Source organism: Delphinus delphis, chromosome 12, assembly GCF_949987515.2.
Source record: "Delphinus delphis chromosome 12, mDelDel1.2, whole genome shotgun sequence".
Taxonomy (NCBI): Eukaryota; Metazoa; Chordata; class Mammalia; order Artiodactyla; family Delphinidae; genus Delphinus; species Delphinus delphis.
The window spans coordinates 39554225-39571567 of NC_082694.2; the positions used below are offsets into that span (position 1 = coordinate 39554225).

The window sequence follows — 17343 nt, forward strand, 5'->3', positions numbered from 1 at the left end:
AGTAGAATAGAGAAGGTGGGCCACGTTTTTCAGGGTGGTGTTGCTATTTTTGGAAAGCTGCTTCGCTCCTTGTCATTGAACGGTAGGATTCCTTACCCTTAACGTGAGGACTTGGCCAAAGTTATCTTAACCCCAGAAGTCTAATCTTTATTGCCCACTGCTTCGTGCTGTAAGAAGCCATGTCTACGTGGGGTACTCCGTGGATAGAATTCCAGGTCCTGAGATGCCCAAGGTTTCCCTATCACTGAAGGTGCTGTCATAAAGACAGAATGGGAAGAGTGGGACAGGAAAGGCCGAGTGGGACTTTGTTCTAGAAGAAAAGATTCACAAATCTACTCATTTCCTGTTACCGTATTGTTTTTTGCTTGAGCTTGTCTATAAGTAAAGTAAATGTATGCATGTAAACCAGCCTTGCAGATAAATCCCCCCATTCTACCAGGCTGCCAGTCATATTACCAATTTCCCCCTTGCTATTTACACATCTCTTATTGAAAGACAATAATCAGACAATAACAAACAAACAAATGAACCAAAGAATCCCCGCCCCCCCTGCTGCCCCATACCTAAAACAAACTCCCTTCCCTTTTGTCAAAAAAGACCAAAATTAGAAACAAAGCGGAACTGTGGGAAAGAACTCACCACCGTTCTTTTGATATAGGCCTTGGGCCTGTTAACTATCTGCAAGGCTGTTGTAGTGATGTTAATCTATTTTAATGGAATTGAAATGTGATATCCTGTGGTTTAAGATGCACGTTGTTTATAGTTTTAGTGCTTGATTTTGGGTTTCTTTCACAGATAAACTTCTGCACTGGAGGGGCCTCTCCTCCCCTCGTTCTACACACGGAGCTCTAATCCCCACGCCTGGGATGAGTGCAGAATATGCCCCGCAGGGTATTTGTAAGTTGAGCATTATTTCTTCTACAAACGTCCATGTGTGTAGAGATGAGAGTTTCTGGAAATTACCCTTACTTTTTAAGTACTGAAAGGAGTTATTTCCAAAATACATTGGCATCTGCATATGTATATTCCATTACTCACTTGGCACCCAGCTCCCCCAATCCATTCAGCCCTAAGTGGCTTTTTTCCCTCCCCTTTTTCTCTCTCTCCTTACTGAAGGCATGGGGCTGGAAGCAGCTCATCCCTGCGGGTCTCCTCCCCAGGGTCTTGTGTGGCTCCATGGCTGGTGACTGCGTATATCTGTGTTCAGGGCCCATTGTATTGCTGGACATTTACTCCCATGGCCTCATTTAGGACTTTGGATTTACTCCATGGCATATGTCTTTAGCAGAGGCCAGAACTGAAAGGAGTCAGTTCACAGTTACTCTAGAGTTATCCTCATGCATGTTATATATGCATTTACGTGTGTATTTAAACATGGTATATTTTTATATATGCATCGTACATTATATATGTGCAGACATATATGATTTCTATTTGTTTTTCTCCTAGATTTAGAGAAAAATGCATAGCATTGTTGCTAAAATTCAAAGATACCACACACACCCCTCCCGCCATCACTGCGACTACCACCATCCAGTTACTTGCTTAAGCCAACTTTCATAGTGGGGAACTTCTTATGAAATTTAGATTTGTATGTTTATAAAAATGTTTTTGGGAAAAAAATGTTTTTGAAAGATGTTGTTTTAGAAGGTAATACAGTTTGCTTCTCTCTGTAGGAATAACATGCATGGCTAAAAAGTCAGATGCGGGGGTAGGGGTAGGGGGCCGGGGGATTGATTCCACCCCAAACACAAAAAAGCAGGTTCAAGAAGAAAAGAAGTGTGGCATCTAATTTGTATTTAAGGAAAATATTTTTAAAGTAAATGAAAAAATAACCTTTTGTGGAAAGAAAAGAAGAAAGGGAATGATGTGTCGTGGAAAGGGAATAACAGACAGCAAAATGCAGGAGTTGGGGCCTTAAAGGTGACTGGTTTTCAGATGGGAGGTCAACTAGACCCAACCTTCTTGTGAATGGTGTCTGCAGGGCAGGGCCTGCGCCCTGAGATCAGACTGGAAGCTAGTTGTTTATTTTTATTAACTCCTAGGTCTAGGTAACAAAGAGTTATTGTATGAATTTCACAAGCCCTCAGGTCCTGAGGGCTGGGTGGTGCAGGGGTTAAAAGCACCTCCCCGCCACGCACCCCCCCCCCCCCCCCCCCCCCCGCCCCCGGCACCCACAAGCCTAGCTGGGCAGAAGCCTGGGTTAGGTCACCGATTGTACAGTTCAGGGGTTTGGACTCATGGTTTCAAGTCCCTACATGCTGACTGGGTGGGGAGAACTCGCCTCGTTTTGCTGGGGGTGCCTGGGGCCCTTACTTGGCTGTGGGAACAGAGCCACCCTTGGAGGGAAGGGGTAGGAAGGGAGTGAGTTCTCTCTCTTGCTCTGGATCCTCCTGAGGGCAGGGAGTTTGATCTAGGGGGTGGGAAACCAGTAGCCTGATAAGGAGCCCCTGCCTTCTCCCTGCTTCCGGCAATGGGAGGGAGCCTAGTTTGCTGGCGCCCATGCCGGCAGGACCAGTTTAGGAGTGACCAGAACAAGGTATGTGGAAATGGGTTGTAGGGATCCAGAAAGTTCTGAAGCAAAACTGACCCGCACCCCACTCAGCTGCCTTAACCAGTGCCCTTGGCTTTCAGAGCATTTAGCACTGACCTTGTGGCCTCCCTGCTGGGTGGACCATGGGCAAGGGCCTTAAAAATCACCCCCTCTTGCTTTCTTCTAACCAGGGCCTCCCCTTGGCCTGGGAAAGCCCGGATTCTGGATTCCAGTCTTTCCTCCAGAAGCCCTTGTGGGTGTGTAACGTGTGGTTAGTCATCGTTCGTGGTAACTAATCAAGCCTGGTAATAATGAAAACTCACGTTCATGTTGGACCTAGTAGATCACAGAGAGCTTTTATATATGTTTGTCATTTGAGCCTCACAATTCTTTAAGGTACTGTTTTTTACGCTCATTTTCCAGATAGGAAACCTAAGACTCGGAGAAATTAAATGACTGTCCCAGAGCTACCAGCTAGTAAATAGTAGAGCCAGGGGTCCCTCATAAGACATCACTCTTCTAAATCATGACTCTTGAGCCTTGGTGACAAACCAGGAATGGGGTTCTTCCTTTCCATACAATAAAATGAAATAAAGTAAAAGCTGTAGGTGAGCTAATAGCTGAGTTTAACCGTTTTGATGCCTCAAGTTCCCATGCTCGGGGCCAGGTCTCCGTTTATTGCTCTAAATCAAAACAATCCCAGTGAATGCCCAATGAGGCTCTCAAATTGAGAAGTTGATTTTCATCAGAGTAAATGAAGAATATTATTATATTTTACACGTCAATAAATCAATGTAGCCCTAATTTTGCCACACAGGAAATCAATTCTGGTCTTTCTAAACCATCAAAGATGTTATGAACAAAGTAATTTCACAAATTACAGCAAGTAACACATTTATTGATGACTGCAGTTTAGGAATTTAGAATCTGTGAGCACTGTAATATAATATGGTGCACTGGCATGAGCTGAGTGAAATACAGATTATATGGTGAAACTGTAATGCATCATTTGCTATTAGTGGACTGGTAATAATTACCAGTTTCAAAGCAGCTCTTTCCATGTAATCTTTAGTCTCAATCGTAACAGCCCTTCTCATTGACATTATGATTACACTAGCTGCCCTCATGATCTAGAATATCTAGTTGATGGGAATACTAAAATGCGGTAGTGAAAACTGTATGTTGTATGCTCATTATAAGATAAAATGCCATTTTCTCTAACCTGATGTATGAGAGAGAGGGGAGGGTAACAGCACAGTGTTAACATATTGTAGCATGATCACATAGCTTTGAAAACAAAATTTTAGGAAGCTCAGTGCAGCAAAATAAAATGGGCTTTTCTCATTTAAGCCTTTTTAAAAGGATCCAGATGAGACCCTTGATGTAGTGCTATATAGATTTCGGCATCTATCAATGACTGCATTCATGGTGCACGCAAAACCAGCATCGCTAATTGTGGGTCCAGTCCTGGGTTTCAATAGAATATTATAAGGTAAAATATGATTTAAAGGCATTTGTAGTGATGAAAGTGTTAACGACTTGCTTCAGCTGACAAATCTCCTTTTTACTTACCCAATTCAGATTGTCAGGCTAAATGTATGATAATAACACAGAGTCCTAGAGAGGCAAAGGAGAAAGCCACAGAGGGTCACGGTAGTTGGAACTAGATAGTTTTTTTCCTGCCTATTTAGGACCCAAGTCATTGTTCAACAACAACAAAAAATTTATGAAAATACTCTCAATGATGCTTTTTATTTCCCTTTGAAGAGAGAAGGCAAACAAAAATAGGCAGATAATGTGATACTAATGTCAGCGGTTTTCTTTCAAAATCTTTCTGCCTTTTTTTTTCTCCATCCACATTAGCAAATGTTTGAAACCTAATTTTGGTATCTTATCATCTAATCTTGTTAAAGAGATTTACCCAGGAGTGGGATATATTGAGTGAGATTATAAATGCATTGTAAAGTAAATTACAAGGTCAGGGCAGGGAGTCCATTATTCAGACAAGTGCTTGAGTGAGGCTGGCTTGTTTTGGAATATGAGTGTTTGGGGCTCCTGAGAAGATGCTGCCAGCTTTTCTGACTTGCTAAATGGAAGAATCATAATTGATTAATTCCTCATTCCCACTCTTTAACTCCATGGTGAATTTTTTCCTTTTTCAAGAGTTACTGACAAATACTATCTGTGGCCTTAAGGAACTCCTCTTAAAAAGGGGGACTAAAGTGTATTTCTCATTTGTGCTTTATACAGTGTCTTTTTTGGAATTCCTGGGAAGTTACTGATTTTTCTCATCCTAGTCCTTTGGCCACCAGCTTCTGAGCCCTTTTTAATGCTGAGTTGACTGGTAAACTGTTAGTTACTCCCTTGTTATATGTGTTTTTTAGTTTAGCTATCACCGAAAAGGAATGATCGGGAAGTCAAGCTGGCCCCTCTTTGCCACAGCGGCATTTCCCACTCTCGGGTTCTTTTCAGCGAGAGAGAAATAATGTGACTTAAGCAGGGCCCCTCTCCAGACGGCTTGGCTACTGGCCAAAGAGTTGACTAGCTGAACTGTATCTTTCTGTTTCTTTCTCAACTGGAGCTGAGGCTCAGCTGAGGGCGCAGGATGTTGTATAATTTGGTTCACGTTGTTAGCCTCTCAAAATAATGAGGAGGAGGCTAGCGTAGCATTTCTCAGCCTGCTGCCCTTCATGGTGCTGGCTGCTTTAACTGTTCTTAAACTAGGATGCTGTGTCTGCTTAAGTTGGCACTAGACACTCCACCTGACTTCTCTAGACTCCCATTTGTTTGACTGGGGTGGACAACTCCTAAAGATTTGATATGGCCTGTTGGTTAAATCTGAATTAAATTTCTCTATTGAGATTTTTTGTAACAGCCCTTGAGATAAAAATGGGAATCCCCGTGGGGTGTTGTGGAACCAGAACTGGGACTAACTGACCCTCACACAGGCTGGGGTTGTGAGGATGTCGCTAGTCTCTCTTCCACGTAATTATTTCATGAGTACCTTCTCATTTTTAACAATATCAACAATTAGTGTGTTTCAGGCTAAGATTAAAAGCATCTCTAGGGCCACAGAGAATTGTAATGAGTTGACCTTCTCTTTTTTCATATCTCCATGAAATGATTGCCTGTTTAGACAGTTCACCTGCCACCCAGGGGGATTTAGGAAAGCAGGAAAGTTTCCCTTAGGCCAGCCTGTCCAAATCCCTCACTTAACGGACAAGGAAAACAGAGGCACAGAGATGAAATGGCTTGCCCCAAAACACAGCTGGTGAAAGACTGGAAAGTTCAGAAGATGTTTGCTGAATTTCTCTAGAATGTAGGGATCCTCATCCTCAAGCTTGAATCGATCTAGATCTTTCTACTTTGAAGACTGGATTTAAAATTCTTAGAACTGAGTCAAATGGCAGGAAGACTGATTTGACACATTTTTATTGGGCACCAACCTCCAGATGTGCCAGCACCATCTAGGCACAGGGGATAAGGTCAGTGAGGGCTTAGGCCGTGGGGTTGAGGGCTGGGGGCAGGGAAGGCTGGAGGTGGAACATAAATAAGCAATTGCTGATGCCCTCCTTGGTGATTAAACATTGATGTTGGTGTTGTATTATTTTGCAGGTAAAGATGAGCCCAGCAGCTACACATGTACAACTTGCAAACAGCCATTCACCAGTGCATGGTTTCTCTTGCAACACGCACAGAACACTCATGGATTAAGAATCTACTTAGAAAGCGAACACGGAAGTCCCCTGACCCCGCGGGTTGGTATCCCTTCAGGACTAGGTGCAGAATGTCCTTCCCAGCCACCTCTCCATGGGATTCATATTGCAGACAATAACCCCTTTAACCTGCTAAGAATACCAGGATCAGTATCCAGAGAGGCTTCCGGCCTGGCAGAAGGGCGCTTTCCACCCACTCCCCCCCTGTTTAGTCCACCACCAAGACATCACTTGGACCCCCACCGCATAGAGCGCCTGGGGGCGGAAGAGATGGCCCTGGCCACCCATCACCCGAGTGCCTTTGACAGGGTGCTGCGGTTGAATCCAATGGCTATGGAGCCTCCCGCCATGGATTTCTCTAGGAGACTTAGAGAGCTGGCAGGGAACACGTCTAGCCCACCGCTGTCCCCAGGCCGGCCCAGCCCTATGCAAAGGTTACTGCAACCATTCCAGCCAGGTAGCAAGCCGCCCTTCCTGGCGACGCCCCCACTCCCTCCTCTGCAATCCGCCCCTCCTCCCTCCCAGCCCCCGGTCAAGTCCAAGTCATGCGAGTTCTGCGGCAAGACGTTCAAATTTCAGAGCAACCTGGTGGTGCATCGGCGCAGCCACACGGGCGAGAAGCCCTACAAGTGCAACCTGTGCGACCACGCGTGCACACAGGCCAGCAAGCTGAAGCGCCACATGAAGACGCACATGCACAAGTCGTCCCCCATGACGGTCAAGTCCGACGACGGCCTCTCCACCGCCAGCTCCCCGGAACCCGGCACCAGCGACCTGGTGGGCAGCGCCAGCAGCGCGCTCAAGTCCGTGGTGGCCAAGTTCAAGAGCGAGAACGACCCCAACTTGATCCCGGAGAATGGGGACGAGGAGGAAGAGGAGGACGACGAGGAAGAGGAAGAAGAGGAGGAAGAGGAGGAGGAGGAGCTGACGGAGAGCGAGAGGGTGGACTACGGCTTCGGGCTGAGCCTGGAGGCGGCGCGCCACCACGAGAACAGCTCGCGGGGCGCGGTGGTGGGCGTGGGCGACGAGGGCCGTGCCCTGCCCGACGTCATGCAGGGCATGGTGCTCAGCTCCATGCAGCACTTCAGCGAGGCCTTCCACCAGGTCCTGGGCGAGAAGCATAAGCGCGGCCACCTGGCCGAGGCCGAGGGCCACAGGGACACATGCGACGAAGACTCGGTGGCCGGCGAGTCGGACCGCATAGACGATGGCACTGTTAACGGCCGCGGCTGCTCCCCGGGCGAGTCGGCCTCGGGGGGCCTGTCCAAAAAGCTGCTGCTGGGCAGCCCCAGCTCGCTGAGCCCCTTCTCCAAGCGCATCAAGCTCGAGAAGGAGTTCGACCTGCCCCCGGCCGCGATGCCCAACACGGAGAATGTGTACTCGCAGTGGCTCGCCGGCTACGCGGCCTCCAGGCAGCTCAAAGATCCCTTCCTTAGCTTCGGAGACTCCAGACAATCGCCTTTCGCCTCCTCGTCGGAGCACTCCTCGGAGAACGGAAGCTTGCGCTTCTCCACGCCGCCCGGGGAGCTGGACGGAGGGATCTCGGGGCGCAGCGGCACGGGAAGTGGAGGGAGCACGCCCCATATTAGTGGTCCGGGCCCGGGCAGGCCCAGCTCAAAAGAGGGCAGACGCAGCGACACTTGTGAGTACTGTGGGAAAGTCTTCAAGAACTGTAGCAATCTCACTGTCCACAGGAGAAGCCACACGGGCGAAAGGCCTTATAAATGCGAGCTGTGCAACTATGCCTGTGCCCAGAGTAGCAAGCTCACCAGGCACATGAAAACGCATGGCCAGGTGGGGAAGGACGTTTACAAATGTGAAATTTGTAAGATGCCTTTTAGCGTGTACAGTACCCTGGAGAAACACATGAAAAAATGGCACAGTGATCGAGTGTTGAATAATGATATAAAAACTGAATAGAGGTATATTAATACCCCTCCCTCACTCCCACCTGCCACCTCCTTTTTTCATCACCCTCCCCTTTCCCCATCGCCCTCCAGCCCCACACCCTGTAGGATTTTTTTCTAGTCCCATGTGATTTAAACATACAAACAAACAAACAGAAGTAACGGAAGCTAAGAATATGAGAGTGCTTGTCACCAGCACACCTGTTTTGTTTTGTTTTTTTTTCTTTTTCTTTTTCTTTTTTTCCTTTATGTTCTCACCGTTTGAATGCATGATCTGTATGGGGCAATACTATTGCATTTTACGCAAACTTTGAGCCTTTCTCTTGTGCAATAATTTACATGTTGTGTATGTTTTTTTTTTTTTTTAAAACTTAGACAGCATGTATGGTATGTTATGGCTATTTTAAATTGTCCCCGATTCGTTGCTGAGAAAACATGTTGCTGTTTCCAGTTCCGTTCTGAGAGAAAAAGAGAGAGAGAGAGAAAAAGACCATGCTGCATACATTCTGTAATACATATCATGTACAGTTTTCTTTTATAACATGAGGAGGGAAAACAGTCTTTGGATTAACCCTCTATAGACAGAATAGATGGCACTGAAAGCAGATCTCTACAAGCTAAATGTCTGTCTCTAAAGGGTTAAATATATCAATTGGAGATGAAGGAAAGGCCTTGAATTGACAAATTAAGAGAAAAATAAAACAAGTTTATTCTATCATTTGGTTTTAAAATATGAGTGCCTTGGATCTATTAAAACCACATTGATGGTTCTTTCTACTTGTTATAAACTTGTAGCTTAATTCAGCATTGGGTGAGGTGATAAACCTTAGGACCTAGAGTATAATTCTATATTGTATTTCTCACAACAATGGCTACCTAAAAATATGACCCATTATGTCCTAGTTAATCATCATTTTTCCCTTTCGTTTAATCTTGTAAGCAAAACTGATTATACCAGTATAAAAGCTATTTTGCTCCTGATGAGAGCTTAAAAGAAATGGGCTCGTTTGCCCAAAGTTTTATTTTTTTTAAATGATGATTAAATTGAACGTGCAACGTGCAAAAGCTCTGGAACACGATGAAATACATTAGTAAGGGATTCATTTTATGAAGATAACTTGTTTTAAATAATGTCTTTTGAAAAAAATTCTGGCACCAGAAGAAATAGATCCAGATCTACTTGGTTGTCAAATGGACAATCAAACGATAAACTTTAAGACCTCGAATAGCATGTTAAAAAGAAGAGACTGACAATAAGGTTTGACAGAGGGTAACAGAGGAAAAAAAAATGTGATTTATTAGCACAATGTGGTACTATTTGCCATTTTAAACTAGAACAGGTGTATAAGCTAATATTGATACAATGATGATTAACTATGAATTCTTAAGACTTGCGTTTAAATGTGACATTCTTAAAAAAGAAGAGAAAGAATTTTAAGAGTAGCAGTATATATGTCTGTGCTCCCTAAAATTTGTACTTCATTTCTTTTCCATACACTGTGTGCTATTTGTGTTAACATGAAAGAGGATTCATTGTTTTTATTTTATTTTTTTAATTTTTTCTTTTTTATTAAGCTAGCATCTGCCCCAGTTGGTGTTCAAATAGCACTTGACTCTGCCTGTAATATCTGTATCTTTTCTCTAATCAGAGATACAGAGGTTGAGTATAAAATAAACCTGCTCAGATAGGACAATTAAGTGCACTGTACAATTTTCCCAGTTTACAGGTCTATACTTAAGGGAAAAGTTGCAAGAATGCTGAAAAAAATAATTTGAACACAATCTCATTGATGAGCATTTAAAAAAAAAAACTAAAAAAAAAACTTTGCCCGCCATTTACTTGACTAATGAGCTTACTTACTCGGACTCAACATTGCAAGCGCTGTGAATGGAAAACAGAATACACTTAACATAGAAATGAATGATTGCTTTCGCTTCTACAGTGCAAGGATTTTTTTGTACAAAACTTTTTTAAATATAAATGTTAAGAAAAAAGAATTTTTTAAAAAAACACTTCATTATGTTTAGGGGGGAACTGCATTTTAGGGTTCCATTGTCTTGGTGGTGTTACAAGACTTGTTATCCATTTAAAAATGGTAGTGGAAATTCTATGCCTTGGATACACACCGCTCTTCAGGTTGTAAAAAAAAAAAAACATACATTGGGGAAAGGTTTAAGATTATATAGTACTTAAATATAGGAAAATGCACACTCATGTTGATTCCTATGCTAAAACACATTTATGGTCTTTTTTCTGTATTTCTAGAATGGTATTTGAATTAAATGTTCATCTAGTGTTAGGCACTATAGTATTTATATTGAAGCTTGTATTTTTAACTGTTGCTTGTTCTCTTAAAAGGTATCAATGTACCTTTTTTGGTAGTGGAAAAAAAAAAAGACAGGCTGCCACAGTATATTTTTTTAATTTGGCAGGATAATATAGTGCAAATTATTTGTATGCTTCAAAAAAAAAAAAGAGAAAAAAGTGTGACATTGTACAGATGAGAAGCCATATAATGGCGGTTTGGGGGAGCCTGCTAGAATGTCACACGGATGGCTGTCATAGGGGTTGTACATATCCTTTTTTGTTCCTTTTTCCTGCTGCCATGCTGTATGCAGTACTGCAAGCTAATAACGTTGGTTTGTTATGTAGTGTGCTTTTTGTCCCTTTCCTTCTATCACCCTACATTCCAGCATCTTACCTTCATATGCAGTAAAAGAAAGAAAGAAAAAAAAAAGGAAAAAAAAAAAAAACCAATGTTTTGCAGTTTTTTTCATTGCCAAAAACTAAATGGTGCTTTATATTTAGATTGGAAAGAATTTCATATGCAAAGCATATTAAAGAGAAAGCCCGCTTTAGTCAATACTTTTTTGTAAATGGCAATGCAGAATATTTTGTTATTGGCCTTTTCTATTCCTGTAATGAAAGCTGTTTGTCGTAACTTGAAATTTTATCTTTTACTATGGGAGTCACTATTTATTATTGCTTATGTGCCCTGTTCAAAACAGAGGCACTTAATTTGATCTTTTATTTTTCTTTGTTTTTATTTTTTTTTTATTTGGATGACCAAAGGTCATTACAACCTGGCTTTTTATTGTATTTGTTTCTGGTCTTTGTTAAGTTCTATTGGAAAAACCACTGTCTGTGTTTTTTTGGCAGTTGTCTGCATTAACCTGTTCATACACCCATTTTGTCCCTTTATTGAAAAAAATAAAAAAATTAAAGTACACAATGTAAGCTTCTTGTGTCCTCATTTGACACACTCTGTAAATTACTTTCAAGAAAATAACAGGTTTTAAGAGAAGGCCAGTCAGTCTTTTTCAAGATTATTTCTATGGGCATTTTGATGCGTGTATTATACCCTAAAGGAACATAAAATACTTACTATATTAAAATAGACATATCTCAAGCCATGGAAATAGTTTAGACTTTATAATTCTAGAATAATTTTCGAGAAATGGAAAGTGTTTTCAGTATGATGTTAAAAACTTCCCCTCCATCTCTTAGCAGTAATCCATTCAGATATAAATGAAAAACTTCCTGATAATAGCATCTTAAACCTTTATTCCCTTTGGATTTTTTTTGTGTTCTTGTTGTCTAAAAGTTCTTTTCTATTCTCCCATCATGCCCTATCTTAGAACATAATGTAAAAAAGTTGTTTTTTTTTTTTAATCAGCTCTTTTGTTTCCACATAAGAGTCTTTCCTCATACCAAAAATAATCCCACCCCTCAAATCTAAAAATCCAGAAACAAAAGCATCAGGTAAAAGAGAGAGGGGGGAAAAAAAAGAAAGCAAGTAAGCAAGCAAGCAGTAACTAGGAGTTTAGCCAACTTTGGCCAAACCTGTGGAATCAGCCACTAATTTCCTGAGATATATGGTGGTTTGCTTTGTGATTCTGAGATCCTAGGGACCCTAGTTGGGACAGATGTTGTAGCTGTTTTTATAGGGTCTTCCTGGTTGATAGCAAATGAGGGTGGGAATACCCTTCAATTATCTTTTGGCCAACCAACAGATTTATAAAATGAAGCAACGTCTTTGAAAAGCAAGTTAGGTCTGTTTTAAAAACCCCTACTTAGAAATCTGTGTTGTCAGTTTTACAAATACTGCATGTTGCAGCATCTATTTGCTTTATTAAACACATACCTCTGTGACACTGTCTCCCTGTTCCCAGTGTAGATGAATGGATACGACATTGTTCTTCTTTTTGTAAAAAACAAAACAAAAACCGTTCTGTTGTCTTGTGGTAGCATTTCTGTTGCTCAGTTCTTATGCCCTGGTGCCTTGTGAGGTGGCCTTTTCACAGAATGCCTTTTATCTGAGGCAAGAATTGTTTTATCTTTCTAAAATATAGAGAAAGTAAGTGTATTTTTTAAAAGTCTGTTTGGGTGGGAAGCAGAGAGTGGAGGCAGAGAGGAATCTGGTTAAGAGATGATTTGGGAGAGCATAAATGGTACAGGAGCTGGGATGGAATGAGGGGGTACTTGCAGAACTTGATAATTGGCAGTGAAGTGAGGGGTGATATATGTGTTTTAGATGAGTTTAACTTCACAAGTGAATCCAGAATGCTGTTCAAGACAGATAGAAATATTCTTCAAGTGCCATGCCAGTTTCAGACATGGTGACTTTGCTCCACCATATTAAATGTCCATAAAACCGCTGTGTATTCCTATTACTCTTTTATTAGGCGCTCTGAGTACGGCTGTGCAAGTTTTATATACAGTATTCATTTAAATTTCTCAGTATATGATGCTCTTAGTGTAATTAGGTTTTGCATCCTGACAGACAGAATTAATGGTGGATACTGTATGCTTGTATGCTCAAATTTCTTAAATGGGGAATGGGGAGGGTGCAAACATCTGGTGATAAATCACAGATTATGTTTGATTTACATGGTCCCAAAGTTAAATAAATTTATTGGGAGACAGGTTCTTCAGGGTTCTCAGTCTCCTGACTTATTGAAGCCCTCTTATAAAATATTATTTCTGAAGCTGCGTGAACAATAGAAGCCTGAAAACCTAGGCAACAAGAATATAACTTATAAATGACATCTTGTATCTGGAACCCTAAAATTAAAAATCTTAATATAAAATAACAAAAAACATTTCCAACAGTAGGGTGAAGTCATGATAAAGCTTTAAAACGAGGAACTGCTAAGGACATGAACACATTTCAAAATTCTCAACTTAAGTTTATGTGACACCCCTGATGTGTTGAATGCAATGTTCTCTACATACTTGAACTCCTAAAGCTTAACATGTTCCTTTTTATCTTCATTTTGAGAACAATTTAATAAACAGGAATACAGTAAATACTATTTCTCACAGATTTTAACCCAGACATTCTCCAGCACATGTACTACCTTCATCCTGAAACCAGTAACTCTCCTCTCTCTGCTTAGGACCTACAAAAAGAGTGAGACGAACATATTTTAAAGGTTGCTAAGAAGTGAGGTGAACGCTTGGGTCTTCGTTTGTACCAGCAATGGCAGGAAGTGTGAAGTAGCTGAGCTTTTCCCAGGGCATTCTGTGATAGAACTGTTTATTTAAATACCATTTTTGTATATGCAATAAGTTCATACTGTATATATTCACAATGCTTGAAGTGAGGACTTGAAAGGAAGTGGCGGCGGGAGCTAGATATCATTTCATTTGGAGAAATAAGGAAATGAGCTGGTTTATTCACAGACACTAAAAGTTTGTTAAAAGGTACTGGGATATTTCAGGCCTTCCTGGAAAGGAGTTGAGAAGCCTCAGGCCCCATTCTGTCCTGCTTCAAACACTTTACTCTCAGAGAGTGAGGGAGGAAATAACAGTGTTTTCGTTTTTTAAACCCCTCCCCGGCTCCATACACACAAACATGATTTCTTATGACTGTGTTGTAGTCGTGTGTTCTTCATTATGATTCTGTTACTCCATTGTCCCTGGGCCTGGTGTGTTCAAGAATGTACACATCCTATGCTCTTTTTTTCAGACTACTTCCCATTTAAAAAAAAAAAAAATTGTGAGACTTTTGCTGGTATGAGGATGGGATTAGCAGTGTTCTTTAAACCTGCTTGGAAAAGTGTTTTATAAAAGACTGTTAACTTTTAAAAGGCATTAGCCACTTAGCAAATTTTCCTAAGTGTCTCCTAAGGCCCTGCAGCTTTCCCAATTAACAATAAATGAACCCATTTTTAGAGCCATGGACATCAGAACACATAGATGGAGCTGGGATTATGTACATTTATTCCAGGGTTGCTTTGCTACAAATTGTAGACATGGGTTGGTGGGTCTGTTCTTTTGCTTGCTGTCATCTTGTTATCCCATTAGCCCGCTGTTTCATTTAGTAAAACACATGGCCAGTGAATCAGCCTTTAAGGGGATGGGCCTATTTCTCTCTCTCTCTCTATTTCCCAGTGTCATTCATGATCATGGGATGCGATCAATTCCTCCCTTTCACATGGGAAAGGAGACCGATTCAGTTCACGTGGGTCCATTGTACTCAAGAACCTAAACTTGGCTGAAGGCAACTCAATGGTTGATCCAAATACTGTTTTCCCTTTCTGTAAAGTGATAAAGGGAGCATTTATCAGGTCTTTATGAGATGGCAGAAAAGGCAAATTAAGCCATTTCCCCAAAGTCTATCCTTTAAAGTAGGACCCCCAAACCCATAGGGGGGGCTGTGCTTTTAAATAACAATGGATGTGGTACATGCCCATGCTAGCTATACTTTGTCTGTTAGGATTTTAAATATTGGTAGCAGGTCTGACAAAGGGGTTTGATGGGGGGGGCGGGTATCAGCGAAAGGGGCCTCGACGACAGTGACTTAGGGCTGGGCTGGGAATGGAATTCCCAAGAGCCCACCTGGACACAGCAGGCCCCTCAGCCCAGGTCTCCACTGCTCAGGGTGGGGGGATTCGAGAAAGCAGCTGAGCTCCAGACCCTGGGCCTCCTGCGGCGCCAAGTCAGGGGAGAGGAGGCCCCAGGCCCCTGCTTCGGGTCGCCATGGCAACGAGGCCTGGAATGCCACAGTCGTAGCCCTCTTCCTCGGCACATCCGGACTCCCAGTTCTGCTGCTTCGAGTCAATGTACAAAGCAAGGGAGGAACCCTGGAGGAAAATAACCACTCCCTTCTTCCCTTCACCACTGCCTTGTCCCCTTACAAAAAAGAAAAAAAAGAAAAGAAAACTGCATGTTTGAAAGAAACTACAGGCAGTTTTTGGTGCCATTTGGGAGCAACTATTTTGAGTTCTGGTTTCCTCTTCAGAGATTTGTTCGCCTCTTGTAAATCGTTGGCTGCTTTGACGTTGAACTTGATGACATTTCATGTTTTCGTTGTGCTGCTTTTACATCAATTTTGAGTTTTTTGTTTCTTTATAATTTTATTATTATTTTAAGGAAATGTCCCCCTCCCTCCTCCTTCCCCTGTTCTCCTCAACCAAAGGACTGTTTCCTACTCAGTTTTCTCAGTCATAAGGGAAAGTGTTTCCTTCCAGGTGTGTCCCCAGCTTATTAGGACTGTCCTATGATCGGGGAGGGTGTCCGGGTCCTTTGGGGGAAGGCGGGGAGGGAGGCATGGGGAAGGCACTCAGAGGTCAGAGATTTGGGGGAGGTGGGGGAGATTGAGTTTGAAATCATGTTTAAGATGCCGGTGGCTCAACCTGTGCTTGATTTAAGTTATAATTTTAAAAAGCTAGTTAGAGAACAGAAAATGACTGGGCCAAGTCACACCTGTACTTTTTTTTTCCCCCTCCTCTCTCTCCAACCTCTTTCTAGGTTCTTCACACACCCCCGTTCGGCGTAGTACCCAGAGAGCTCAAGATGTGTGGCAGTTTTCGGATGGAAGCTCGAGAGCCCTTAAGTTCTGAGAAAATTTGAACCCCCAGGGGCGGGGTGGACGCGTGCCGCCCAGCCGACATCTGCGTGGTCTGTCATCCTGCTAGTTTGTGATGTTTTCTGACAGTAGCCTCCAAGAAGCCGTTGTGCGAAGACAGAGTCCTGCAGTGTCCTTCCTGCCCGGGCCTGCAGTGCCATTTTATTTATATTTTTTAATAAAAAGTAAAAACAAAAAAACAGACCCACATTGGAACAGTGAATCAGTCCCATATTGAGGGCCCATGGACCATCGCTGTCCTGAGTGCCGTCCTGGCCCTTCTGAGACCAGCCAACCTAATTCCCCGTATTGTGGAAATGAGCATGAGTCCCCCAGACCCCTTGTTTCTATACATTCTATGTTGTCTTTTAAAAAGTGTGCTTAACATTGACACAATAAATGTTGGAGCTTTAGGTGGTGTTTGCTTGTTCTTTAATTATTAATGCTTATAAGACAATGCAGCCGCTTAAGACTGTATTTCTGTACCCGTTTTTGCAGACACCCATCGGGTGGGAAGGAGGAACAGATTTGAGGAATGGGTAGGACGCGTAGGAGGGGAAATAGGTTACTGCTTATCAGATGGCATAAATTTTCAAGGAGAATCAAAATGCAAAACTTGGGAATAAATCATAGCAATATCATAATTAATGTAGTAGTAGTGTTGCTGTTTATTAACGCTAAAGTGTGGTTTTCCTAACTGTCTGACATAATTTGCATACCATTAAATAATGCATAATATGGCATGCTGAATTCTGTTTTTCAAATATATGCTTTTGGTGGCTACCATGCAGGATTTGAATTTGTCTTTTAATTTAGCTCAAGAAAGCTAATGTCCCTGGATTAGTGGTAAATCCCAAAGAAGGTGATGAAAATCAGTAGTTGTTTATTAAATATTCTAACTTTAGGCTCCCCAAACTTCAGCAAATATATCTTAATGCAGACAAACAAACAAACATAAAACTTCTGTAATACCCACATCAGGAAATTTGGGGCAGGTTTATAAGGGGAAAAAAATGATCGGAGGAAAGAGGTCCATATCAGAACATGCTATTGTAATCGTAATAGTGCCCCGTTGCCTAGAAATTAGTGACACAAATGTTAGGTCTACAAACGAGTGATAAAAATTCCTTCTGGCCCAGTTAATTTGCAAATAACTTTTCTAAGTTTGGTGTTTTCTATTGCCTGGAGATCCAGAAGAGAGCTAGAAACAATATAGCATATTAAAATAGGTTTATAAATAATAGAACTCAGACACCTGTGTATTATAGATTTACATATTGGCTGTGAACATAAGTGGGGAAAATCTTACCCACTCACCCTCTGGCTAGATTACC

At 42.2% G+C, this 17343-nt stretch overlaps 1 protein-coding gene across 8 annotated transcripts in view; it reads left to right on the forward strand.

The window, feature by feature from the left end:
* BCL11A (BCL11 transcription factor A) overlaps positions 1-16701 on the forward strand; it is a 98404-nt gene extending 81703 nt beyond the window's left edge. Inside the window, exons 3-5 of one of the 8 annotated variants that reach the window (XM_060026548.1) lie at positions 796-897; positions 6149-8043; positions 15913-16701. In XM_060026548.1, the coding sequence (XP_059882531.1) occupies positions 796-897; positions 6149-8043; positions 15913-16014 (2099 nt within the window). In that variant the 3' untranslated portion in view covers positions 16015-16701. Of the gene's footprint in view, positions 1-795; positions 898-6148; positions 8756-15912 lie in introns of those variants that run through there. The other 7 variants (XM_060026554.1, XM_060026549.2, XM_060026547.1 and 4 more) reach the window with 7 other exon arrangements.
* The last annotated feature ends 642 nt before the right edge of the window (positions 16702-17343 follow it).